This window comes from Poeciliopsis prolifica, unplaced genomic scaffold (genome assembly GCF_027474105.1).
Source record: "Poeciliopsis prolifica strain line A6 unplaced genomic scaffold, Auburn_PproV2 SCAFFOLD002, whole genome shotgun sequence".
Taxonomy (NCBI): Eukaryota; Metazoa; Chordata; class Actinopteri; order Cyprinodontiformes; family Poeciliidae; genus Poeciliopsis; species Poeciliopsis prolifica.
The window spans coordinates 6,773,711-6,800,943 of NW_026562377.1; the positions used below are offsets into that span (position 1 = coordinate 6,773,711).

The 27,233-nt window shown below is 37.1% G+C and overlaps 2 protein-coding genes across 12 annotated transcripts in view; one reads left to right on the top strand and one right to left on the bottom strand.

The window, feature by feature from the left end:
- The first annotated feature begins 1,280 nt into the window (after positions 1-1,280).
- Positions 1,281-2,971, top strand: LOC129377148 (gamma-interferon-inducible lysosomal thiol reductase-like). Its single transcript, XM_055056917.1, has 7 exons — positions 1,281-1,474; positions 1,882-2,070; positions 2,145-2,216; positions 2,298-2,390; positions 2,452-2,604; positions 2,708-2,776; positions 2,860-2,971. The coding sequence occupies exons 1-7, from the start codon at positions 1,334-1,336 to the stop codon at positions 2,926-2,928; spliced, it is 786 nt and encodes a 261-aa protein (XP_054912892.1). The 5' UTR covers positions 1,281-1,333; the 3' UTR covers positions 2,929-2,971.
- Positions 2,972-8,685: 5,714 nt separating this feature from the next.
- pde4cb (phosphodiesterase 4C, cAMP-specific b) overlaps positions 8,686-27,233 on the bottom strand; it is a 97,981-nt gene continuing 79,433 nt past the window's right edge. For 4 of the 11 annotated variants that reach the window (XM_055056798.1, XM_055056815.1, XM_055056823.1 and 1 more), the window contains 15 exons: positions 25,846-26,037; positions 25,193-25,234; positions 23,310-23,346; positions 21,376-21,449; positions 21,246-21,295; positions 20,143-20,255; positions 16,858-16,951; positions 14,085-14,257; positions 13,909-14,007; positions 13,287-13,451; positions 13,090-13,189; positions 12,670-12,824; positions 11,733-11,855; positions 10,866-11,048; positions 9,600-10,302 (listed from right to left, as the gene is read on the bottom strand). In XM_055056798.1, the coding sequence (XP_054912773.1) occupies positions 9,739-10,302; positions 10,866-11,048; positions 11,733-11,855; positions 12,670-12,824; positions 13,090-13,189; positions 13,287-13,451; positions 13,909-14,007; positions 14,085-14,257; positions 16,858-16,951; positions 20,143-20,255; positions 21,246-21,295; positions 21,376-21,449; positions 23,310-23,346; positions 25,193-25,234; positions 25,846-26,037 (2,164 nt within the window). In that variant the 3' untranslated portion in view covers positions 9,600-9,738. Of the gene's footprint in view, positions 9,572-9,599; positions 10,303-10,865; positions 11,049-11,732; positions 11,856-12,669; positions 12,825-13,089; positions 13,190-13,286; positions 13,452-13,908; positions 14,008-14,084; positions 14,258-16,857; positions 16,952-17,300; positions 17,362-18,604; positions 18,772-20,142; positions 20,256-21,245; positions 21,296-21,375; positions 21,450-23,309; positions 23,347-25,192; positions 25,235-25,845; positions 26,038-27,233 lie in introns of those variants that run through there. The other 7 variants (XM_055056831.1, XM_055056838.1, XM_055056806.1 and 4 more) reach the window with 5 other exon arrangements.

The following is a 27,233-nucleotide window of genomic DNA, read 5'->3' on the forward strand; positions in this document are numbered from 1 at the left end:
CTTTCAGTTCTCAAATAAATTTGAAATGATTTAATGAGCAGCTGTTTTGTTTAAAAGCCATTAATAACACTTTCTGACTACAACCACAAATATCGTTTATTAATGATGCTGAAGCAGAGGGAAATTAAAGATATTAAAAAGAGAAATTGTCATCCATTTGTAAAAAATATACTTGTGAGATTAAATATATAACAATAATGAAGTCTATGAAAGCAACGCCACAGGAATGTGGGCTCAGGACAGTCTAACAAAATATTATAGTTACCTTTTTTTGGATAGGCCATCCGCCATGTTCCTCAGGCTTTCTGCAGAAGGGACACCTTCAGTTCATCCTAGAACCGCCCCTGCTTTTCCAAAGACGCACTCCAGCTACCTGCTGCTTCCTAACACACAACGTTTAAAACTGAAAAAAAAAAAAAAATCTCCTGACTTCCACCAGTCGAAATATATCTAAATACGAGCTCAGAAAGTAAAACAGCCTGTTTGCTAACATATTAGCACAACATGCTAACGGGTGTGATAGATTCCTACCTTCAAACACCAGCTGAGCTGTGGCTAATATGGACGCTGGCTCATTGCTGAAGTTATCACATATTTAAATAAATAAATAAAACACTGGAAGCAAAAAGGGAAGCCATCCTTCGTCCAAAAACAGCTGGTCGGGGCAACAACCGCTAAGCTAACAGGCGTAATCAATTCGCTGATGGAAAGTCTGTCCTACATCCTCCAGTACTGTAGGTGGCGGTATAGGTAGACGCCACAAATGTAAATTAAATGTTTTAACTCGTATTAGTTGGAATTATTCAGGAAAATATTGCTGATGGAGATGTCTATTGGTGGGACATATCTCCTGCAGCGAACTGTATGAGAGAATTTGAAGAAGCCCATGATTAAAGACATTGTTTTTCAAATAAAATCTCATGAAGAGGATGGTCAGGGTTGCCCCATGAATTTCTTGATTCTCCAGAGGAGACGATATTTGTCATTTTAACAGAAATTCATCATGATTCCTATTTTATTTAATTTTCAATTCACATCTCCAAAATCTTACAGAGAAAATTGCTGTGAGAACCATTTCAAGATTAGTGGCAAGATTTACTGTCATGATTGTATAAACACTTTCACAATTTACTGAAAAAGCCTGATTTATTTACCAAGTGGATTATTGCCCTAGTTAGACTCAGGAATGTGGGTTGGATCTGCAACACCTGGTGTTCATCAGCTGATGATGATGATGGTGATGACTTTAAGAAGCTCTGAGGAGGAGGGGTTCCCTCAGTCTTCTCTGGCTGTCTGTCTTGGAGCTGTGTGGATATTTTTCCTCCTAAGAATCATGAAAGTTTTCTGCATCCTTGCTGTGCTTTTTCTGATCTCTACCAAACATCAAAGTTTTGAGCTTTCTCACCCCAAACCGGCGTGTCGTTACCCTCCATCTCAGTGGTGTCGGTCTCTGGAGATCGCCATAGAATGCAAGGTGAGAGCTTTGGCTTTGTTTAATTTGTAAACTGAGATATTTCAAAGTAAAATGTTGAAAGAGGCAAAAATGACTTAAATGCAAAGATATTAATATGCAAAGTGTATTTAAATGCTAAGGTTTTTGTAATTGCCTGGTGGGGATGCAAGTTTTCTGCAGACTATCAATATATTCTGTATATTTAGCCTCTTAAATGTCTGTTTGGGATTTTATTTCTGTGAGCCCTTAAGGTTTGTTTACAGTGATCTTGTGTCCTGTGGTCTAATTTAAAATGAAAGTCATGCTTCAGAAATTGGGAACCAGTGGCTCTTCATGTGACCAGGCAGCACAGCTCTGGGTCAAACAACCCAAACTTGGTCCAAGGAAATGACTCTGATTGTACCCTGGTTTGCTCCTTTTGTTTCTAGGTCCAGAAGCAATGCATGGAGCTTGGTGCCATTAAGCCAAACCAGACGGTTCCTCGGGTCGCCCTCACGCTGTACTATGAGAGCCTGTGTCCAGACTGCAGACACTTCATCACCAAGCAGCTGTTCCCCACCTGGACAATGCTGCAGGACATCATGTCCCTCACACTCGTTCCTTATGGGAATGCCAAGGTATAAATCATACAATAATATTTAGGCCATGTTTAAAACATCTCGACTGTTTCAATGCAATTCTTCTTCTTCAGGAAGTTTTATCTGTTAACCGTCCCTTCACCTGTCAACATGGAGAGCCTGAATGCAGAGGAAACATGATTCAGGTTTGGAAAAAAAAACTCCTGCACTGAACTGGTTCAACATTTATGCACATACTTCCTTAATCTGTCTTCCTCCTCCTGCAGGCCTGCATCATCCATTTGACTGGAACTTCACTGGCATTTCAAATCATCTACTGCATGGAGTCTGCTGCAAATGTCCTGAATGCTGCAGAGCCTGTGAGTGTTTAACTTGTGTTTTATGTCTGGTAGCTTGATGCTAACTGTTCATCTTTTAAAGTGTCTCCAGCTGTATGCTCCCTCCGTATCCTGGGCCGCTGTTGATGCATGCGTGACTGGACGTCTGGGTTACAAGCTGATGCATGGTTATGCCGTCATGACCAGAGCTCTGAACCCGGCCCACACACACGTTCCTTGGGTCACGATTGATGGGGTAAAACATGGCTGGTCGAGTGAAACTGTTCCTGTGTCAGACTCTTGACTAGTTTTGTGACTTTGAAGGTTTTTATTTTTATAAATGCCTTATCACGTTGCAGGAGTACACAGAAGAAACTGAAGCAAAGACTACATCCTCACTGTTTCATCTGATCTGTGATCGCTATAAGGTGAGAACTACGTTTTCTTTTTCCCTTTCCCCACTGAAAAGTTGACTCTAATGTGGTGGTGTTACTGTTTTAATCACCTACAGGGAGTGAAGCCTCCAGCCTGCACCGGTGCCTCTGTTAAACTGAGCAGAAGCGGCTGCCCAACAGAATGAATTCACTGAAACATGTCTGCCATGACTAAAAGATAATAAAATATGTCAATGTACTTTGTTTCTGTTTTGCTGACTGGCAAAATGACAACCCCAGACTTTTTGTTGCATCACAAACCTCTAACTGAAGTTTGATAATAAATGATTAAGTGATCTAGTGATGCACTTAGACTCCAATCTAACAAATTGCCTAAACAGAGGCAAAGTTTGACTGGGTTGTAGCTACCTAGCTCTAAGCCAAAAGAACAAGTTTAGCAAATGGGGGGGGTGGGAAATCTGCTGCATGGAGAACCTGGCAACTTGTGGAAGGGGCTCTTGGTGGCCTATGTCCCTCAAAAGACCAAGTGATGGCATTATGGGTAAAGTCAACTAAAATATTTTAGAAAGGCAAAGAAAAATCTTTTTGAAGACTCCATCTTTAAATGCTAATAAAATTCTTCACTCTAAACCAGATTAAATCTTTTTCTCTCAAGGAACATAATCCAGTCTCAAAGAAACTAAAAACAAAGTTTATAAATTTCCATTTAATTTATTGGCATTTTTCACATAAAACACCCTGAACTCCCAAGAATCTTTTGGCTTCAAAAGCAAAATAAAAATTTCTGACAAAAACAAACATTGGAGTGGCAGACGAGTACATACAAGTAAAGCATACTTGTTTTTAGGCTCTGGAACATAAAATCAGTCATTGTCTTACAGTACTTGTTCTTGACACATTTAAAGAATAAATATATCTTTAGACATTTGCACGACACTGAAACCGAGAGACTGCATGAACAAGAATGAAGGCAGTATCAGCATTATTAAATGAAAGCAAGAACTCTCCTGCCAACTAACACACTTAACACTAAGAGGCGCTATTGTCTGTCCTGTGTTGAGCCATGGTGTTGAATTCAACAAGCTGACGCCTCAGACTGGGAGATGCGGGTCTAAAAAACACAAGTTTTAAAGAATCCACGACGAAAATGCCACGAATGCATAATTTTCCAAAAGCTTTTCTGCAATAGGAAGAAAAATACTTGAAGCTCAGTGAGTTTTTCTTTTTTTACAAAGACTAAATGAATGGTAAAAAATGTCCTTTGTGTTATTGTAAAGTTATCAATCATAATTTTGATCATTTTTCAAAAGATCTTGAATTAAAAATTGCTAATAGAAAAGTGAATTTTTAAAATGTATTTTATTTTTCAAAATATCTAGCAACGGACGCTCATTTCCGTCATTTGTATCCAGGATCTCGTTCTCTTGATCCATATCCCATGAGCTTAGATGACGCAATGTAGACGATCAGAGTTTCACTTTTTGGGACCTTTTACTCTTTGGAAACCAAAATTTTTAACAAGTAAAAAAAACTTTAAAGAGATAAAAATTAACAATTTGAAGTTTTTTGGACTGGTCCACAAAATGCCAGGAGATCCTCATTTTTTCAGCATGTCAGAATCAAAATGCAAAAGGTAGAAATTATTATAGTACATAGATGGCATTTTCATCATGTGAAGGGTATTTATTACGACATTAGAAATTAAAACATTTTTTATTTTTGTCAGGATGATAGAAGGTTAACGGCTACAAATGCAGCTAAAAAATTTTTTTTCTAGTTTAAGCCCAGTCTGATTTCTTTAGGGATGAAAAACAAACAATTTGAAGGTCAGCATCCAACAAAACAAAAAACAGCACAATAGTCCTTTAACACGAGGCTCAAACCTATCACATGTAAGGCCGATCGATAAAGCTTACTACCTAAAAAGAAAAAATACTATTAAGACTATTGTTTTCCCTACAACTGCCTAACCAGGAAGCAAATTATCTTTTGTAGTGCTCGCTAACTGCCTGGTCTCTCTACGCGTTCTAGACTCCAAAACATACTTGGTATAGAAAGAGATGAAGTCATGAAACTACAAACATTCTCAGCTATCGGGGTTAGCAAAGGGCTGCTCTCTACGCTGCACAGAAACCGATGAAAACGCCTGCTTTAAATACTGTCAACATGTTTCAATGGTAAAAACTAACACTTATAAAGTTAATGACTTTGATACAATCATCAGTTTAAAATCTCTAGTGTAAAAATGTACAGCTTTGTAGGCTGGCAGGTGTTTTGTGTGTTTTCAACACTTGTGGCACGCTTTTCTTCCCAGTCGAGCAGGCTGAGGCTCCTAACCTGACGGGACACAACCTGCTTTGTTTGAACGCCAATCAATGTGCGACTCCAGTTCCGTAAGAGTTGGGACACCGTATATAACGTAAAAAGTCTGAAATATAAAGATAAACCCATATAATACAGGTGCATCTCGGCAAATTAAACTAAGGTATTATGTTGATTCATTGCATACAGGGAGACATAATAAAGTCATTGTTGCAGGTAATGTTAAGTTTGTATCTCTACCCCAGTTTTTCCTTCCACTGAACTTTTCATGTTTGAATACAGGTGGCTTAATCTTCTGATCAGTTTTTCTTGTGATTTTGTATGATATGCCAAAACATTTCCATTTGAAAAATCTTTTTTGACTTATGTGACATTCAAAAGTTCAAAAAAGGTAAATTTTGGTTTGTTATTATCTACTAGTTATGATTAACTAACCTAAGACAAATAAATATAACACTCACTGTGTAATGAATCCATATAAGTTTTCACTTTCAAAAATTATCATAATGATTGATGAGATGCACCTGGATTCATAAAAAACAGTAAAGATAAAAGTAAAAATTAAGAAATTAAAATAACCTTTCGAGGAAAAAAAATAAAATTTGGTGGTATTTCAAAAAAAGGACATACTAAAGAAAAGGTTTCAGAGGCAAGGGGTTGAAATACTAAGCTGCTGGAGGAGCATTTTGCCGCTGCCAAGATCTGTTGTCAATAGATTAGGAATAAAATTGGGTATAAAAAGAAGCTGAATCTCACTATGGTGGAAAAATTTCAGAAAATTTTCCCCAATGCAGAACTTTGAATACGGAACATAATCGATCATTCATCAAATAATTAAAAGACTCCCAAAATCTGAATAAAATTGTCCTTTGGCCTCAAAATAGAAATTTAAAAAATGTTTATAAAGTTAAAAGGGAGGTTCATTCCATTGTGAGTAAAATATGGGTTTATAACATATTTTATGCAGTTTTTATTTACATTTTACACAAAGTCCCAACCTTCTCGAACTGGTGTTGCAGGTCTCAGCTCTACAGCAGCCCCTGTTGGCACGGTGGGAGGAAAGCGTTCTTCTGTCTGTGACATCTTTATTGGTAATGCGAGAAAAGTACAAACGGGTAAAGTTAGACAGCAAACTTTAACCAGTGGCTGATGTCTGAGTTGTGTTTGGTTTGGGTGTTTCCACTCCTTTATTTTCTTTATGCTAATAAATAAGATTACTTTTTTATTTTGGTTTACCTTGAATCCAAAAGTGAGTTCCAGCTTCATGTTTCGAATTTTGGTACTAACGTATTGTTGCATTTTTAATAATCCAATTAAATCCCATCTGTTCAGAAAAATCCTCATCGCTTTACTTGACCTTGGCATCATTCAGGTAGAGCATAGTGTTTTTTAAAAGGTTTCAAGAGGTCAGTTCATTAAAAACAAATATTTTCATTCAAAAACATTCCTAAAATCAGGCTACGTTTGGTTTGAAGATGGGATCTGGAAATATCGTCACATCCCAGTTCAATGCATTCTGGGGCCAAGTCTGACAATCAGCATTGTTATTGAAAAAACAAGTTTAACTATTTAAGACAACCTCCACCAACCAGGGATAACTTACTTGTAGTTTCTTGTTTGTTTCAGAAATTATAATTTCAAAGCCAAAGCTGGTCAGATTCCCAAATAATGACAACAAAACTTGAATAAAGAACAAAACTAATTTGCTTCTAATTTCTGTAATTTGTTACTTATGGTTTCTGACCTACATGGCAGTTATGCTAAAGCTATTTATAAACTTTCAAAATAAAAGTCTAACAAATGACGCAAGCAACGTCTGTGTAATAATTAAGGAAATGTACAGTTTTCTCTATACTGTGTGCTGTGGTAAAAAACAATAATTACATGTTGGACTAAGATCCTTTCTGTTGATTCATAGTATTTGTTCATTATACTGCATTTAAGTACAGCTTCTTAACCAAAAACAAAAAGTGAAGAGTTATAAAAAAAACATGAAATAAAAATATAACATTTAACTTAAGTTATTTCAACAGCTGGAGCTCTTAAATAATAAAAATAACAACAAGCCGAAAACCACAAGAAGTTCTTAAGTTTATGTTGGTGCAGATTTTGTGTTGTCAGTGGTCGCTGGTTAACTGAAGTTTTGATTTCTTTAGTGGGATTTTTATGAATAAAGAAAGCTGTTATTACCAAACCAAACACACTTTGTTCCACTTCAGAGGCACAGAGAGGGCAGTGTGTGAGCTTAACCAGCTCAACCACAACCAAAGATCAGCCGCAGTGACGCTCTGGATGCAACAGCCTGAAGAGGAGGGCATGTTGTAAAGTTATGTCACTATTCACAGGGTTACATGTTTACAGTTTTATATGTTACTGAAATTTCTGCAGGTATTTTTAACATATCCTGGGAATTTTAATACAAAACTCTTGTCTAAAAGAGTTTTATTATCCTCTGTTTCCACATTTCAAAAAACATCTGATTCAGTGTGAAGCTTTTTGCATCTGGCAAACTTGGAGCAAATTCTACAATTTGATATTCATATTTCTTCAGTCCTGATGATTAAGTAAAAAAAAAAAAAAGTAAAACATTTTCTTATTTTTGAATCTGAATGCATTTCCATATGACAGCTGTGCTTGTTTTGTTTTCTATTGAGGAGTAAAAACATGGATAAATTCTGTAACATTCCTGTTTTAAATATCTAATAAATTACTGTGAAGGTAGAATCAACCCTTTGGGTGCATAATATGAGTCATTTAAAGCTGCAAAGGAAGTTCTGAGAAAAGCTCAATCAATGTAGTTTTCGTTTTAGTTAGGTTGTTCCTCTGCCATAAGCACAGCTGCAGCACACCAGCAATCTTGAGCCTGAATAACGGTACGTGCTAAACATGGGAAGGGTGTGAGCAGCACATACATGAGATGATTGACACCACTAAGATCCTCATCCTGGTTCTGATTGGTTGTTTCTGAAGGGGGATGGTGCTTTTCTGGAGCTAATTTCACAAATTGTGTAATTTTCTACTGTCAGGACATTGTGACAGTTTTAACAACTTAAAAAGATAACTGTTTTATAAGAGTTAATTATAACTGCTATGTTTCTTCCAGAACGTTTCCATTCTTGAAGAGTAAATGAAATCTAGGTTGGTTCCTGGAAAATGGACCTATAGACAAAATGCACCTAAAATACATGGTTACCTGATGCATTTATAGAATAAAAATGGTGAATATTACTAATTTTGATGGATTAACAAAGAGAAAAAACATTTTTTTGCACTATTTAATCTTCCAATTAAGGGAGAAGTAGCCATTTATAATCTTTTGAAGACTTAAAGGTGCATTTTTGTTCCAAACTCAATTTTCCTTTTCAAAGCTTATCTTAAAATGTATTTATTTCAACCCTGTGTACCTCGATGTAAGGAGACCCAGCGTTTCATTGGATAAACTCAGATTTATGGCAAATTGTACTTTCATTTAATAGTGAGAAGGTTTTACAGTCATTTTAATTCTCATTAAAATAACAGAAACCTTCAACTTGTTGCTTTAGAAGCTGCTGGAGAGCCGGGATCGTTCATAAGATGTTAAGTTTTGTGGCCTGCTCTGTCTTCTGAGAGCTGTAGTCCAATGTCCTGTACAGATCTGTTTTGTGATCAGTAGGCCTACAGTGGGTGAAGCCCTTTGTGTCACTAAATACAAGAGCAGAACGGTAAAGTCGGTAAAGTGCTACTGCGGACTGGAGGCACCCTGATTAAAAAATGCTTTTCTTGAGCACAAAAACACACAAGACCAGCAAACATACAATGAGGACCAGTACAGAAATCAAAACATAAACAATTTAAAATATAAGGTAAAAATAGAATAAAGCTCAAACTAAGTGTACATTGGTGTCTTTTCAACAGGTGAGACTGGAGTTCAGTCTAAAGTGTTCGGTTCTCATGGTGCTACAAGCTGGTTTGAATATCTGATTGCTTCATCTGCCAAATTCTCTATTAAAGGGATTTAAATAAATGTAAAGACACACATTTTGGACAAAGTCTCATTTCTGAATGAGACAAACAGGAAACACAATTTGGGGTTGGGTTGGGGGGTTTAGTACACCTGTGCTACATTAGGTTTATGCTTCACTTCATACCCTGAGGTTTAGGTCGGTCGATTTTCTCATCTACATCCCGTATTTGGTTAACTGACTCATTTCACACGCCATTCTTAAACAAATAAATCATACTCACCTATCCCAGCTTAATTATTCTAAATCCTAAATTAAAACGATGGTGCAAAATCATTTCCAAAACCCTGTCACACCACTGTAGTCCCCATTCGTCGCCCATGCTCGGATGTCACAGTTATTTTGGAGGAAGACGTTTCCTTTTAGGTTTTGTTACCTTTGTGTGAGTACAAGCCTTAATTCCACTCTTCCCAGTTTAAATGCAGCAATTATTCATCAGCTGAAGCTGCAGGAAACCAGGAAAGCCTATCAGGCACTCGGACAGAGGATAAAACATTTCATCTTGCTGAAAAAGAAAGAAAAACACAGAGGCGAGTTGTTCCTCTGCTCTTCAGAGAAGGTGTCTCCAGTGTAAAGGGACTGTGGTGATTTTACAGACATTACTGGCGAAGGCTCGTCCTGCCGATGCCTCCAGCGCTCATGTCTCTGCGGCAAGTCGGCTCCTGCTGGTCATTACGTTCCCATCCGCAGGCAGGGCACGCCGTCGCCCTCCTGGCTCAGCTCTCTGTTCCTGTCCGAAGTCTCCGGGGAGCCCAGCGTCCTGTGAGGGTGGGGGCTCCGCACCGACATGGAGGCCAGACTCAGGGTCCGAGACGGGTGAGGGGAGGGAGGGCGGTACCTGCTGCTGCCGCCGCCACGGGGGTCTGGAGACAGGGACGGAGAGGACGAATCATGTCTCCGATCTCCACTGGTCTGAGACTCCTCCTCTAAGGGGCTCTCGAGGTCAGACTCCGCCTCCTCCTCCTCGTCCTCCTCCTCCTCCTCCAAAGTGAGTTCAAACTGGAATTTGTCTCCTGCCGATGACGGGAAGGCTCCTCCTGACCCTGGAGTGCCAGCTGCGAGTCCCACCTCAGCGTGAGGCTCGTCTGGGCTTGTCGGCGAGGGGCTGCGGGGGATCATGCTCTGGTACCACTCCCTGTTGTCTTCAAGCGTATCCAGAATGTCCTGGGCGTCAGGGTGCACCAGGTCGGCCCAGGTCTCCCACAGCGGGTGAACGATGTAGTCAATGAACCCCACCTGGGTGGGAAAATACAAAAACACTGAAGAGAAACCAGAGCCAAGCGATAAGGCTTGTGAAGACTACAAAAGAAAACCAATAACCAATTCTATGTTCACATAGAGTGACCAAATTTCGATATTTTGTGAAATTAAATTTTTTTGCCGCGTCTGTTCACACATCCAAAAATATGCGACCTGTACGTGACCTCCAGTGTGAAGAGCGACCTGAAAGTGTCCCGCATGCACACTAGAGGGCGCAATAATGTCACACATAGAGAGCGTGGTCAGTGTTTTACCAACCGCCATAAAAACAAGAAGTGCTCAGTGTTTACGGAAGTAAACATGGATGCTTATGGTGGAGGATTTTGAAGTTGCTGTCCAACAAGAGACAGAATATTAACAACTTAATCCTCATTATAGTCTACCATGGTTGATGTTATTCTTTCCACCTGCATGCATCAGAATACTGACGTTTGTTGACCTGGTCGTTAGGTCACATTTGAATCGGATACATATCAGATAGCCAAGTGGCTACTTTTGCACAATATGATGTGCAACAATGTCGGTCAGATTTGACTTACTTGGCTCTTCTCTATGGAGGCGTTGTGTTTGTCGCACATAGGACTGATCTCCATCCCCTTGTCCCGCTCTCGGTCTCCCTGGGTGAAGAACTCCACCATGATGCGGTCCGTCCATTTCCGATACAGCTCCAGTGGTTTGGTTGGGTTACTTAAGTCAGCACAGTGGACCATGTTCTGTAAAACCTGAAGCAAAAAAAAACAAAAAACTCTTCTGAGCCAGAAGATACTTGAATGAAACAACATATTTTCTATTGTGTTTATGAGCCAAAATAACTGAAAACACAAAATTCTGCTAATAATACACTAAACCACTAATCATAAACATTAGTGCTGCTAATGTTAAAGGGCGTATATTGAAACCCACCATGTATCTCAAGCAGAATATGAGGATGCTTTGAAAACAATTCACCTATGTAGATTTATTATGCATTTGTTTAATTATCAGTTCTGGTTGTTCATTAAAGTGCTGTGTTCTTCTGTCAACCTTTACTTGTTTTTTGGTGTATACTTGCCTTTTCTCAATAAATTTTGCAAAGAGAGGAAATGGAACTGCAACATGAGCAATCTTCACCCACTTCAAAATAAAAGCATGAATATAACCATCTTAACTACTTAAATGAATCTTAAGTCAATAACATTCAAAACTTTAGCCCAAATGTCAAACCAAGTAAATTAGTTCTTTAGAATTTACTTGGAAAAATTAATTTAGGGGAAAATGTTTCCAAAGTTAGCAAACACGCTGAAGCGCTTCAATCTTTCACAACAGTGTTTCTTGTGAATAACAAACACACAACATTTCTAAAATTTTTTTTTTTAAAAAAAGAAGAAAATGTCAGAATTATTTCATATTATTTGGCACTTCATTACCTGGATGCGGTCAGAATAATTGTCTAGCAGCAGGACTCCCAAACTCGTCACTTTCTTGGTCTCCACCATCGTCTTCATGTCTGCCAAGAAGTTCATGTGTTTGGACATATCTGTGGCCAGCACCTGCACAAAGCAAAGCAGCACACACACACCTCAAATCATCCCGAACAACTACAAATTAAATCTGTTTAATCACGAAACATAAACCTTCACAAGGAACTGAGACATTATAAGTTGCTGCAGCTCCAAATATTTGGCCTGTTTTGCCTACAGACGGTAATAAAACAAAGAAATAAATGGAATCGATATGAATATTAGTTTGTTCAGTTGAGAAAGCAAGAAATTTTATTGTGACATTTTGTTGATTAAAGTGAATTTGAAAGTTTATAATTTATAAGGCTTTGGATTATTTTAAATTCTTCTTGAAACTTATTTTTATTTGTTGGCATTTACTTGAGGCCTGATACTGCAACTTTTCTGTTGTGATATTTTAATAAGTAATAATATTTACTTATTATTACTTATTGCTTTTTTTTTTTCCTTTTTTCATCAACTTATACTATTGTGTTGTCGTTTATGTGCAGCACTTTGATGCAGTTTCAAGCTGTTTTTAAAAGTGACATATATAAATTTCACATTGACAAACAGACCTTCTCCATTTTCATGTCAAGATTTCATACTTTTCAAGAGTTAAATTTTAGTACTTTTTTTTTCATTTATGAAAAAACAAATGTTAATTCTGAATTTACAAGAGACATTTTTGAGGTCAGGCTTCAAAGATAGACAGATGGAGATATTTAGACAATAAAACATGGAATTAAATCTAATTCTTTGCTTCTGTTCTCATACTTAAATGCACCTGTACATATTTAATGAAATTCCATACTTTGAAATTATTTTCCAGAGTTGATAGGGTAAAAAGGAGTCCCAGCCTTACCATGTCAATCACCATCTTCCGCAGCGAGTCTTTCTGTTTCTTGCTGAGGTTCTGGAAGATGTCACAGTTTTCCTCTTGCAGCAGCTTGAAGCCAACAGCGAGATGATGGTTCTCCAGCACAGATGAATCGTTGTACATTAGCGCCAATTCAGAACCTCAAGGAAGGGAGGAGGAAGCTGTCACCACCCAACAACAACTGCACTTTAAACATCATTCTACCATGTGCTAGTATTGCTATCTGAAAATATCCACCAAAAACAACCAATCAGAACCAGGTGGAGTGTGTTAGCGCTGTTAATCAATCTCGTGAATGCGATGCTAAATGTAGCATTGACAGAGAAACAGCTCAAATTTACAAATTTACATAGAATAAATTACATCTGTTATCCCTGCTGACTGCAGAAACAGGGAGTGACATACTTGTGTTTATGAGAAACTGGTTGGTGACACCTGGGTGGTCGACGTCATGGATGGCGCTTGCAAAAAGAGCGGCCATGATCTCTAGGTCTGTAAACACCGCCTTGGATAAAGAAAGACGCCAAACCAGGGTCATTTTAACGATACCTCAACCCGAAAACATAGTGCAAAGAGTGGCCAAAAAAACCGACAGCGCTCACCTCTAAAGCAGGAGTGGACAGAAGAACATGGGTGGATTGCACCACATCAGCAGCGTGGATGTTGTTGTGATAAGCTACGTCCGCATGGTAGTGGTCCTCTAAAGTCATCATGAAGGTGAGGAAGGTGTCGATTGGCACCTTGAAGGTTTTCAGGAGATCTCGCTCCTATCGATGGAAAGACAAGCAGATAAAACATCAGCTATCTGCATAAGCTGTCTTTTTAGTTAAGATCGTCTTTTATCAGAAATTAAAGCTGTTACAGCAAAAAGTGGACAAAACAAAACAAGAGTTAACAGAAATGAAAAACAACAGAATAAAAAAATGTACAGTGCTAAACTAGCCATACTAGCTGGTTTAGCTAGTTTACAAGCTAAAGATATAATTCTGAAAATATTTCTACATGTACATACACACAGTATATACACATTTATAAACACATACACACGCACACACAACCATATGCATATGGCTGTCTGAATTAATATAATATTAATACAGACATGAACGTAAAGGTGATGATTTGACTCATTTTTTGCATCTAAACTTAATGTGGACCATTTTCATTTTCCTTCTTTTCTGCTATTCGTGGAGAAAACTATTTCTTACAGTAGGATTTTCCTACCTGGAAGATGGAGTACATCATCACCGTCAGAGGGCGATTTCCTGAATATTCTGCTAGTTTGAAAATATCCATACCCCATCGATTAAGGTCCTCAATTTCCTGCAAACAGCAAAAACATGCAAATTATGCAGAAGATTTCAGTGTGTTTCTTTTGGTGTTGCAGTGTGTGATCATACCTTTGCCAACATGCTCTCGTGCGGTGTGTTGACTCCAAAGCGAGGGATGCAAGCAGGCGCTAAGCTTGGGCTTTGTGTGGCCTTTTTCACACCGCTAATCTGTGACATCGGCCTTTTTTTCTTCTCCTTCTCCTTAGCAAGCGGAGACAGGATCTCCAAGTCATGTTGCTTCTCTGGAGCATCAAAAACACAGAAACAAAACAGACACAAAGTTAAGACACAAATGAGCTCTGGAAACGTGTCTGCTCCCAGAACCATTTGCTCCAGTGTCCAAACTTAATGGTGGTCCAAGCAACTGACAGATTTGAGAGGCAGTGCCACGGTGTCTTACTGCAGCTTCAGCAGCTCTAGGTTTGTGTTTAATTTAATTTAACCAACTTGCTCACCTTTCATATCTACATTTAATCAGTCTCAATCATAAAATGGCTATGACACAGAAGAAAACAGTTTTCCATCAGTTTAATGTCCCTCCAAAAAACCTTTTTTTGGTGTGGATCCTGTTACTGAGAAAAGAATACTCAAAACCAGCTATTTTCATAATCAAGAAGGAATAAGTAGGTATTAAAACACTTAAAAGAAAACTGTATTATTCATTTAGGCTGCAAGAAAGCAGAATTTATAAATGATAACAGGAAGGTTGCTCTGTTTTGTCTTTCTGAGCTTTCAGCTTGTTTCGGTCATGGAACATGGTGTATATAAACCATGTTAACCTTAGTAGTAACATTAGAGCCGACTTATTACAGAAAGTACAATTAGAGAGTTGGTATTTGTAATACAAGAAATACTAGTCTGGTTAATGTTGAATAAAACATGCTAAAGATAGCTTAAAATGTCAACTACTCTTCTTCTTCTTCAGTTTTAAAATAGTAAAACTGTGTTTTGTGGCATCTATACTCTCCCATATGCCACAACATCACCTCTGCCCTTAATACAGCTAATTAGGTATAGCAGATGGGCTAAAATATAAGATTATTAGTTGTTCTAATTTAGTTATCAAAGAGAAATAAGAATTAGATATTAAAATATATTCATAGGACAAAGATTTACAAAAAATAGAAAAAAAATGACCACAACATTCAGATTCTAGTTGCAGTCTTTCAGAATATGTTTCTATGATGGATGTGCATGCATGTTGGCATCTTTTCAGCTTAACACAGAACAATGACCTTGTGAGCAACTCGCATTGCAGGAGAGGCAAAATAAACTTCAGCAGTGTAAAAAAGCTGGAGAGAAACAGAAACATGTCCTGTTTCTGATGTGCAGAGGACCGAGTCACAGAAAGCAGAAACATTGGTTGTTTTAATCCAAATTACAAAAAGCTTCTCATGTTTTCCAAAATGGAAAAGGACTCGTAAAAAAACATGAAAAGTGGATTTTATAACAAGAAATCTGCAGGAAGTTTTGCACCAAGATAGCAGACATGATCTCCATACCATTAGATGACACAAAGGTGCTGTCCAAGCAGACATGCTCGCGTTAAAATGACTCATCCATTTTTGTACGAACCAAAAGCGATCCTCTTGCTTTGACTTCTTTACCTCACGTTCGCATGTTATCCTTTGTTATCCTTTGTATCTTCCAGCTGTAATTGGTTTCATTAGCCTCGCAGCAGCGGCTGCCCGACACAGGCGCACACGCCAGCGTTCAGACGCATCACCGACCCTAACAACATCCTCACAGGAGGCACCGTCTGGCCTCTCTCACCTCTCTCACAGTGCCTCCTCTTCCTCACGCCCAGAGCCATTGGGTTCATCTCCAAACGCGGCCGGGCTTGAGGCTCTCATCTCACAACGGAGCCGGACTGACGGCTCCATCCTCGTTTGGCTGGACCATCCTGCCAGAGGGGCTGCCGAAGAACGAGCCTCCCATTGATGCAACACGCCGTCGGATAATACTCAACCTAGTTGCCACGACAACGCCACACAATGTGTCCGGGAATGCTGTCTGTTGCTGCGCCTCCTCCTGCAGACGGAAAAATCCTCACCTTCCCAGTCTGTCCTCTCCTTCAGAAAAATGCTCTTTTCGATGCCTCATTTCGACAAAAACATTTGGTCCTTCTTCTTTATGTACATTTTGTTTCCCCTTCCTATATTATTTTCTACAAATTCCCTCCTCTTAATTCATATTTAATTTTTCTCTTTTCTTTTTTTTTATCATTTCAATATTTTATCCTTTTTTACGCATTTCTAAGCAGTTTTGTTTTCTAAATATGACTCAAGGGTTTTGCCTCCAAACACAGTCCAAGAAAACACAACTCATTATTTTCTGCAATGTTTTTTTATCTTCCATATTATGTAGCACAACTCAGCAAATGTACATTGCACAAACAGTGCCTTGTGAAAGTATTCACCGCTCAGAAATGTTTCAATGTATGTTGTCCTATTTCATAAAATTTAATTTACATGACAAAACATGGAAAAAGCTTTTAAGATGTTTGCAAGGGATGCTAACCTGGACAATCAACACAGTTGATAAAATTATAAGTTTTCTAAAAGCTTGTAATCCTTTTATTAATTCATCATTCAAATTTAGGAAAAATGTATGCAGACGCGTTTATTTTAAGGATGAGTTGCACCACAGATGTAACACAATCACATCCTCCTCATCTCCTCTCACAGATTTGTCTCTGGTGTTAATAGCAGTTTACCAGCATTTTCATTTTGTGTCGGAATCACCTCTTCTTGACAAATAAAATACTCATTTGTCACTACAAAAATTACCAGTCGCCTGTGTCTTTGAGCACAATTAAACTGTTAACCTGCTACAAACTTACCGAGGAAAGTGCTGGCGATGAATTCTGACACCTGGTTCCCTGAGCGACTCGTCTCTGATAGCTGCGTTAGCTCACGGTTTAGCATCCTCTTAAACTGTTAAGTAGAAAACAAAAAAACAAACAAAATGAGTGGGTAGCCTAAAAAAAACCCCTCACATTATTGACTAAAACTGGTACATACATTTATTAAATATGGTAAAAAATTTGCTAGCCTGCTGACGTTAGCTAAAAAGCTATGGTTAGGATGTTGACTAGTAGCTACTAGTCAACTTCCTAGTAGCTACTAAGAAGCTACTAATAGCTACTAGGAAGTTAGCTAATATTCCCCTACTATATTTCACCTGCAAACTATTAGCATGATGGCTAACAGTAGTAAGTTATCTAATGCTAACTTAATACATATGCTATGTCAAAAGGAGCTAATATGCTATTGTTATTGTTACCGTGTTAGCTAACATCACCTTGAACTAACTTATACCATTTAATATCCTGGTAATATCAAAGGGCTGGCTAATATTCTGTAATTAGGAAATTTATTTTTAAAATTTATTTTGAAAATAAACATTTTTATTTGAAATAATGTCTTCAAAATACTTCAAATAATTATTTTCTTCAATAGAAAATTCTGTGGAATTTCTGTGGAAGGAACTCAGGTGACACAACAAACAATAATATAAACCATTTATTTAATATCTTCATCAGCCAAAGTCTCTTACAATCAGCAGAATGTGACTAAAAAGAATAGGCAAAAACATTCTGTACAGTTATATTTATTAAATCGTGATGTACATCCCAACTTGTCTTGTTTGTCAGATTAAAAATATCTTTTGAAAATAACCTCTAGTCTGGTATTAGACATATCTTTCACTAATCCCCCTTTCTGATTCTAAAAATAGCTTTTTTAAATGGTCCGATGGTCATATTGGTCATACTTTTATTAGCTTTAAGTGAAAAACATCCATCTGTGTATATAATGTGTGATTAAGTTTCTAAAATAGCTGAACTTTTCACTAGTATTCAAATTTATTGAATGAGTTTGAAAGCAATATGCACCAGATGATAATGCTGAATGCAACGCAGATATTGGCGACATTTGTAGTTCAAAGGGTATGACTGTTTTCTCTTTGAATTGAGGTTTTTAAAGAGCTTTTCTGAGTCTGATTATGTTTATTATGCAGAAACAATCATTCATTACCTTTGTTATTACTGTTGTTACTGGATATTTCAAACATAAATGCTCTGTATTCAATTACAACACAAAAGACGAAGAAGTTAAACAGTGATATTGTTCCTGCCAATAAGTTTTTTGGGAAGCAATAATGTTCAGTGTGTCTTCATGAATTTATCGGCGTGGCAATGTCCACACTGATTATGTAATAGCTTCAGCACGTGGTGACTGAGGGAGGAGGCAAACAGTCGGGATGCTGAGGCGTTCACATGAGTGATACAAATACGGGTGTGTCCAAAAACATCCAAAGGGTGACAGAAGTGTATTACTTCCTCTGCCGAGACTTTTTCTGAACTTACAAACACAAAACACAGAATCTATTGCATGCAAAATGTTAATTAGGGATACTTATTCAGCTTTTCACAATGCATCTGCAGCAGCCTGTTTGTAGGTCCAGTTTTGTAGGTCCAGTTTTGAAAAGATCTGCCTCTATCAACATTATATATAAGATCCCCCCTCAGTCTCACGTCTGCAAAGCCTCCAAACAAGTGATACCAGCTCCACTTCCCTGTCACTCACCTGTCTGAGTCCCCAGCACAGACAAACCCAAACTGCCAGCAGAAGCATGTCAGCCAACGCATGCTGCTCTTAGTTGCAATACAAATCCAAGTTTTTCCTGTTGCCAATCAACCGTTACCAAGCAATGTAAATAAGATTTTGTCCGGTAGAAAATATGGCAAGTGTCCTGCTATGGTCCCGGTGCTGATGAGTCTGGGGGATACCGGGATGGGATGGAGAGATCTCCAGCATCAGGAGCAATAGGGAGGGTGCTGACTGCAGTCTCCTATCCAGCTACGGCTGCACACTGTCAATGAGAAAGAGGGACGAAGGGAGTTTCTGCAACGAACTCTCCTCTCAGTCCTGCATGCAGTCTCCTGCCCCCCATCTCACTCAGACCAATCATATTCGACTGGCTTCAGAGGCTGGGTGGAAAACCGAGAGCTGATTGGCCGACGGTGTGACAGAGAAACCACACAGAGCGGAGAAACAGAAAGAAGTGATGCTAATTGACTCTTTTAGAGGAGGGATGTGATAAAACCCTGGTGTGTCTTTTCATAATACATACCATGTTTTGTTCATATGGGTTGTCACAAAATAAGATTTTATGCTGCAGAAAATATGACAAATTAATTCTTTAAAGCTGCAGGCTATAACTTTTATTTAAATTAATTTTTCACACACTACACCGAACCCCATCGAAAACCTCCTGGTTATTCCACCAAATATTTTTTGAGCTCTTCCTGAGTTAAAACATTACTATTGTTGTTTCTAAATGAATATGAACTTGTTTTTCTTTTTTGCATTATTTGAGCTCTGAAAGCGCTGCATCTTTTTCCTTGTTTTGACCATTAAATAAAAAAATTTTGCTTGAAATTGCGGAGACATGTCAGTAGTTCATAGAATAAAAAGTTCATAAAAAGGACAGTTCATTTGACTCAAACATAAATCTATAAAAAGATAGATCAGAGAAACTAACTAATTTTTTTCCAGAGCTGTGTATTGAAACTGACACTGTGTCCTGACAGCACAGTATGAAAGATGTCTTCTCCCAGTTTTAACTAGAAACAACCAATAAGAGCGAGGAGGCGGGTCTTATCGCTATCAATCAAGCTTTTGTATGCTAATCTCCACTAGCTTTGCAGCTTCTTCCAGGAATGGTCAGTTACCATAAACACTGATGACGGCGGACAGTTATTCTGGAAGTGTAGGTTATTTTTCAGCCATTAGCACATTTAGCAGCACGTGCACGAGTTTGACTGACAGCGCTAAGACCCTCCTCTGATTGGTTGTTTTTGTTTGGGAACCATGAATTTCTGCAGACAGGAGCTTGATTTTTTTTCATCAATTATTTGTCACAAAATGCTGGCAGAGTTATCAAATCAGTAAAAAACATATTAAAAAAAAAAAAAAAAGTTGCCTACTGCAGCCATGAGGACAAATCATGCTTTAAAAACTTGATGAAAATGGCATTAATGAGCCAAACAGTTTATAAGCAGACATTTAGGAACAGCTCTGGCTGTGTTGTGTTGCGTCACAGCGAACAGGAAGTCCTTTACCTTATTGGACGCCATTTCGCTGACTGAGTGTCTCGTCTGCAGCGTCTCCAGCTGGTCCAGACACCAGTCCAGCTCCTCCAGAGTCTCCATCGTGAGCTTCTGATAAGGCTCTTCTGAAAGGTCAAGAAAAACACACGTTTCAAGTGAAAAGTGGGACAGCGGAAGGTTTATCAGGATGCAATTTCCAACTTCATAACAAAGTATTAAAACTTCCCTAATGACTAATCCACCGATTGTTTATCTCAGAAAGGGAGAACACAAAATTGATCTTGAACCTGTCCCAAATTTAGTTCCATAAACTCATTATATATGTTAAAAATAAAAGCTTAAATTGTTTTTGCAGCTGTTGACTGTATGGTGTCTTTTATAAATTTGTATTTTGGTGCTTTTATGATGTAAAGCACTTTGAACTGCCTTGTTACTGAAATGTGCTACACAAATAAAATTAATCAATTGTTTACACTGTTTTTTTTATGTAAATAGTTTAATTGTTACCTTTATTTACACAGAAAATATTTGAAAACAAACAGTAAAATAGAAAACATTAAATGTAAGATGTGAAAGTCAACATGTATCTCACATGTTTTAGTCAGATTTTAATTTGGACAAAGAACAACATACAGATTTGTGCATCAGTAGTGAAATAATAAATTTTGTAAATTTTTTGAGCCACAAAACCTAAAAGTAAAGAAACCGTGAAACACAGATAAATCCTAATCAACATTTCCTTTATTTTTAAAACAGATAAGCCATTTTAAATGGCAATTTTCTCAAACAAAACTAGAATTAAGATTCATCCAAACTAAATCCATCAAAAGATCTTTTCAACTTGGAATATGCCGTCAAGACATTTGATCAGCATTATTTAGGAAGCTTCACAGACTTGACTGATTGATAATCAACCACTAAAAATGAATGAAAGTTTCTTTTATTTTCCTTCACATTCTTTAAAATATAATCAGAAATTATAAATTCTGTCAGGGTATGAAAACTTAAGAGATACAAGCCTAAACACAGTTTAAAAGAAAAAGTTGTAAGAAAACCAACAAATGAAACAGGTTTATCTGCAGGTACAACTTCTTAGAGTCCCATGATGAACTGACCTGAGAGACACGGTTTGCACAGCGGCGGCTGACTGGCGCTCGATGGTCGTCTGGAGCAGGAAACAGGTGAAGTTTTGGTCAAATTAACAAAACCATCCAGCAGTTTGTCATTCCGTAACTCTGCTCTTACTTGTTCACCACACGATCTTGGAGATGCGTCAGAGCAGCGACGTTACTTCTTACTGTTCGCAGACTGGCCAGAACCTGCAGAAAGCAAAGAAAACTTCTTAAAGGGATACTACGCATTTTTTAAACACTGACACTTCTGTGTTCGTATTTTTACTCTGACAAAATAAAGATCTGTTTATCAGTTAACAGCTTGGTATAGCAGAAACAAATTTATCTCAAAGATGTCGCAGTTGTTGATCGTATGAATCTTTAAATTAATCAGTTTGCACTGGATGATTATTTAAAAAGAAGTTTACAGATTTTGCTGGAAATCACAAAAGATTACAGTCCTTAGAGAATTAAATGTTTAGCCTGTTTAGCCTTTTTCTGCACAAATTTACTTTTCCAAATTTACTTTTGTGCATTTGTCCTCTTAATTTAGCAAATATTTCAAAACAGTTTCACAGTTTTACTCTATTAATACTGATTGCATGCACCGTGCATCCCCACAGTACAATGATGCCTCCACCATGTTTTTTGACTGTTTTTCCTCCTATATTGCTATTCTTTCAGCCAGCTAACCTGGAGTGCAAAGAAACAGGTGGGGGTGGAACAAAGCCGTATTATTCTGCCAGAGAAAACTCTGAACCTCTTGCTATTTTATCTGAATCTCATTGAAATGATGTTAAATTGTAGGAAGAGCAAATAAAAGGTTGAGCAGTTTTGATACCTTACCTTTTGAAAGCCTTGATGTCAGTAACCCCTCTATTTAAATTTAAGGCTCTTTAGAGATTATCTTTAGGATTTAAATATCACTAGTATTTTTACAGGCAAAGGATCTAATCTGAATCCTTAAAATGTCAAAAAAGAAAATGGTTTTAACACATTAAACAACAAATGCACAACTCAATGTATATTTTGGGTCTAAAGCTGCAAGAATCAACTTCAAACTCTACATAAATGAGTGAGTAGATGTTCATAGGAGGGTGATGCATTTTGTGATTCCTGCAGGTGAATCCAGAGTAAATGGATGGAAAATCCCTTGTACACAGAACGCTCAGGAAATAAATAGTGAGAACAAGCTGTGCAGTACAAAGAGAATGTGTGTGGGTGTTTTCTGTGAAAAATGAACCATCTCTTATTTCTCAGACTGATGAGTAACCTCCAACATCACATCGATTATAAGCACAAAATTACAACCTTTTTCCGATATGAATTTAAATAAAACAGTATGATAATTTTCAACAACTTCAGATCAAACACTGTTCAGCAGAAATTCGGACAATTAGCATTGAGCTTTTTTTTTTTATTTGGTCACCAATGTAGATTTTATTGGGTTATAACAGCCCAATGAAATCTAAACATAATTAATCTAAAAGTGTCCTAATATTTGATGTTTTCTGCTCTTTTGTGCATAGAACGTCGGTAAAACAGTCCCTACAGTTTTTAATTGGAAAATTTCCAGCCAAAATGATCTAAAAGTGGATTTAAGTGACTGCTACCTCCCACCTGCAAGTGGCGGTATTTCTTACTTTAGCTAAAGTACTGCCTTATCCTTTATGTCAACAAATACTCTGATACAAAGAATAACAAAACGCCACATTATTGACATACATAAGTGGATTATATCCATGTCTGGAGATATCAAGCTAATTAGGATTATTAAATACTAAAAAATTGTGTCCAAACTGTTTGTTTTTTATTTTTTCTCAACTTTTTTGCTTCAATATGAAGATTTTGAAAGGCATTTAATAAAGAAAAAATATATAGCATCACAAAATTAGTGATTTTGATTGCAAAAAATCCTAAAGGGACTTTCATGGTTCCACTAAAGGCTTAACTAACACATCTATCAATAATTGTCTTTTCCAGAGATGATTAATGTTACATGTCCTGCATTTCTTGATCAAATATGATGAAAATCAACTTTAAAGGATTAGTGATAATGGGACTAACCTGTGCAAATGGAGTCACTATCATGTCTTCTCCATGCCTGAAACATCACACAAACATCTGGTAAAAAGTCATGTGAAAGGAAACCCATATGAACCAAGATTCTTCAAGACAAATAGACATTGCATGAGGATATTGGAGGAAAGTTGCAGTTTGCTAAAAACATGTTTGATCTGAGCTTAACACTGGATAAAGGGAGACATATTATTTACATAAATGCAGTTAATCTCAACAGTTGGTGAAGCTTTAAAGGGGAGGAGGTCCTAAAATTACCTTGACTAAATGTCTTGAAATGTGTCAGTGGAAATCAAGAGTCTGACTTGTGTTTCTTTCAGCTCAAAAATCCCACAAGGCCTTGAAACAGGTTTGTGTATTAAGAGCAGGCGAGGAGCAGTGTTCATGCTCTGAGTGCTGTGTGAAAAGGTGCCACAGCATGCACCTTAAAGGGAAAGTTCTGGCATTTTTCTGAAGCAGGGCTTTCAGGTTATGGATAAAAAATATCTTCCCTGCAGCTCGTTTGCATCAGAAGTCGTTTTAGTACGACTTCTGTCATACTAAAACACCTCAAATACAATCTGCAGAAGCAAACGTGTTCGATGTACAACTTCTCCTAAACCCTTTGGATTTATTCACAGCTTGTTCCGATGCGACCAGAAACTACGTTGTGTTTTTGTTCTGATTTTATGCAATAGAACAACCTCAGTAGTGCATAATTGTGAAATGTAACAAAAAATACAGTATGTATTTTTTACCTAAATAATTATCTTTAGCAGTAACCTGATTCAAATAGTAGCTTTACATTAAATAAATTATAAAGTAATTAATGTGCCAAATATTCCACCCAAAAAAAAAACTTTCCCATCTGATTTTATTGTGAAGTGTAACAATGTGTAAGATATGTCTGTAATTTTCATGAAACTAAAATAAATTGACGTATGATTTAAAAAAGAAGGTAAAATAAATTTAAAAAATACTAACTGCAAAATATAGATTTAAAAAAATAAGATGTAGCAGTGAATAGAGAAATCATATCAAATAAACATAACATAATTTAGAAAAAATAAATAATATAAACAAAAACTATTAAAAACTGAAAAATTGGAAATAAAATGAAAAATTAAATTATAGTGATATTGTTAAATTACAATTGTTTAATATGATAAACAATATTAATACATATTTCACTATATAACCAAACAAGATGAGGAAGTGGTTTCTTGATGCACAATTTTAATTGCGTTATCAAATCATTTATTTATTTCTATTACTACTGTATTTTCGGTTAGTTTTGGCAAGATCCACGACTGGTGAACAAAAGGATTTGCAGCTGAAATTGCAGTAAAATTTCTGATTATTTCTCTCCTTGTCTAAATCCTTGGATATTCTGTTATAGGTTAACTCTGATATAAATCTCAAATCACTAAATAAGTGACTTCTAAAGCGAGAAATAAAAACTGAAATAAAAGAAATAAAACCTATAATTACATTACCATTTCACAGCTGTGCACTACTTTGTGTTCGGTTGCATTGCACCAACTTTGGAGACTTTTGGAAAGCTGAGATATTTACTGCACATCGTAATATTTTATAACAGAACTCCACTTCAAAGAGGTGAACTTTCCCTTTAAGCACCTTCATACATCATGCTGCTGGGAAAATTAAGCCAGTTTGTGCATCACTTTCTAGCAAACATTTCTGAAATCAGTGCCAAATTCATTCTCCAAACAAAAAATGCAATATGGGTGATTTCAGTTCTGTTGAATGCTTGCTAGGACTTCTTGTTCAAGGCAAGGAGAAGTGGAAGCAGAAGGGTCAGGATACATGAAGAAGCCCAAAGGTGACAGACAGGAAAGCAAAAACACAGGAATCTTCACACGTTTTCTCACCGAGGTAGCCAATTAACTTCCCAATGCTTCAGTCCTTCCTCCCTTCAAAACAAAGGAGCAACAGCTATTGGTGGTCGGGACCCTATTCGGGTCTAATCAGACTCTCGCTGCACAGAGAAATCTTTGTGCGAACAAATGAACATAAACTCAGGGAAAAACTTTAATCTGCTGAATCTTCAGGTGTGTTCCTAAAAAAATGCAAAATAAAATCTGCAGACGGCTGATAGAGTTTGGTATCCAGTAGAAAATAAAGAGCAGCATCACTTCATTGGTCCTGTTTTGGTTTTTATAAAAATTCTAAAATGTGTGACGTTTTCACCAAACCAAAAAGAACCTCAATTTTTCTGTATTTGGCCTTTTAATCACCAATGAAATCTGATTGACTGATCACTTAAATTTATCTATAAGTACTACAGTAATGTTGCTGCTGCCCAGATATTAACTCATTCATAAATGAGTTATAATTTGGAGTCGATCTGTTCAGAACGACATGAAGCCTCTGAAGTCCAGTTAATTATGTTTCTTATTCTTGAGGTTACCATTTTCAAAAGATTCAATGTCTTATTAATTTATCACACATATAGGCTATGAATAAAACGTAGCTGATTTAAATGAACCACAGTCAGAACAGCGCAGCATGTTTATTTACTCACAGGTCGCTGGCAGTGGACGAGTTGCGAGACATAGTTTTGGGCGACAGGTCGAAGTCTGAGTCGGAGCGGTAGAGGAAAGACTCCCGGCGCTGACTGTGAGGGAAGTTGCCCTGAAGTACCAGACCGGATCCCGGGCTCGTCTGAGAGTCCAGTGGACTGCGACCCACCGACAGGCCATTCTCCACATCAAAACTGCAAAAGGAGAACAAAACACCCAACACGAGTTACAACACAATTCAATTTTTCATGGATTTTTTAAATGTTATTACAATTTTAACCAAATTATGCCAAGTTAATCTTCATATTGGGTCAAGACTGAATCCATTTGGATAAATGTGTGGAAATCCTGAAAATCTACAATTAAACTTTTCAGCTGAAAAGATTAAAATCATATCATAAATAGGTTTCCTTACTGATTAGAAAACTCAAAGCTTCAATTTCCAACTATGACAAATTAATAAAATGGAAAAGTTGAAACAATAAAAAGGTCATGTGATTCTGAGGGTTGGTGTCAGTATTATTGTTGATTACTTTGGTTAAATTTGCAAAAAAAATCAGTAAATCAAACAATTTACAGTTTTAAAACAATTTATCCGACACTGTAAAACACTTGAACTTCATTTAGTTGTGTCTATTATCCTCTACTGTGTAAGTCAAATAAACGTATCAAGTTTTAGATAAATGTGAGTTTGTGAAAGAAACTTACAGAAGTTGTCTTAACTTTTTTAAAATTAATTTTGTCAAACCTCCAAGAGTTGAATAAACTACAGTTTTTAGGTTAACACTTAAAAAACTAAAATAAGAAAAAGACAGGAGTGGGAACTATTTCCCAGAATGCTTAGCGGCATGTTACTGTATCCTGAGATGCAAGTGCGTTGGATTGATCTGACTCTTGTGTTGTGAAGGAAAATCCTTATTTTTATGTCCTGTTTACACTAAAAGTTCATTCATTCATTATCTGATCAGAAATTTAGTTCATAAAACTAGAAACAAGAATTTAAATTATTCTAAAGTAAAATAAGTAGATGTTGTTATTGTGAGTAAAATAACAGAAATGGCTCTTTAACTAAGTGAGGGCAGTTTGTTTTTTCTTCCATATTGTGAAATAATTATTTGGTTTAAATTGCAGCAGTAAGTTAAAACTCACTTTTTGAGATTAATGAACTTAGAAAACAACATTTAGACAACTTGACTCTTGTTGTTAAAGCGACTTTGCGAACTTTAATTTCCGAGTTAAATCCAAAACGATTTTCTTGTCGATTGAAATGGCATTTTCAAGGCAGCAGGTGGACTTTCATGTTAAAGTTAAACCACCTTAAAATGTTTTACAGTGTATTAACACAGTTTTGAAGCATCGTTGTGTCAAAGACCTATAACTGCATGAACTG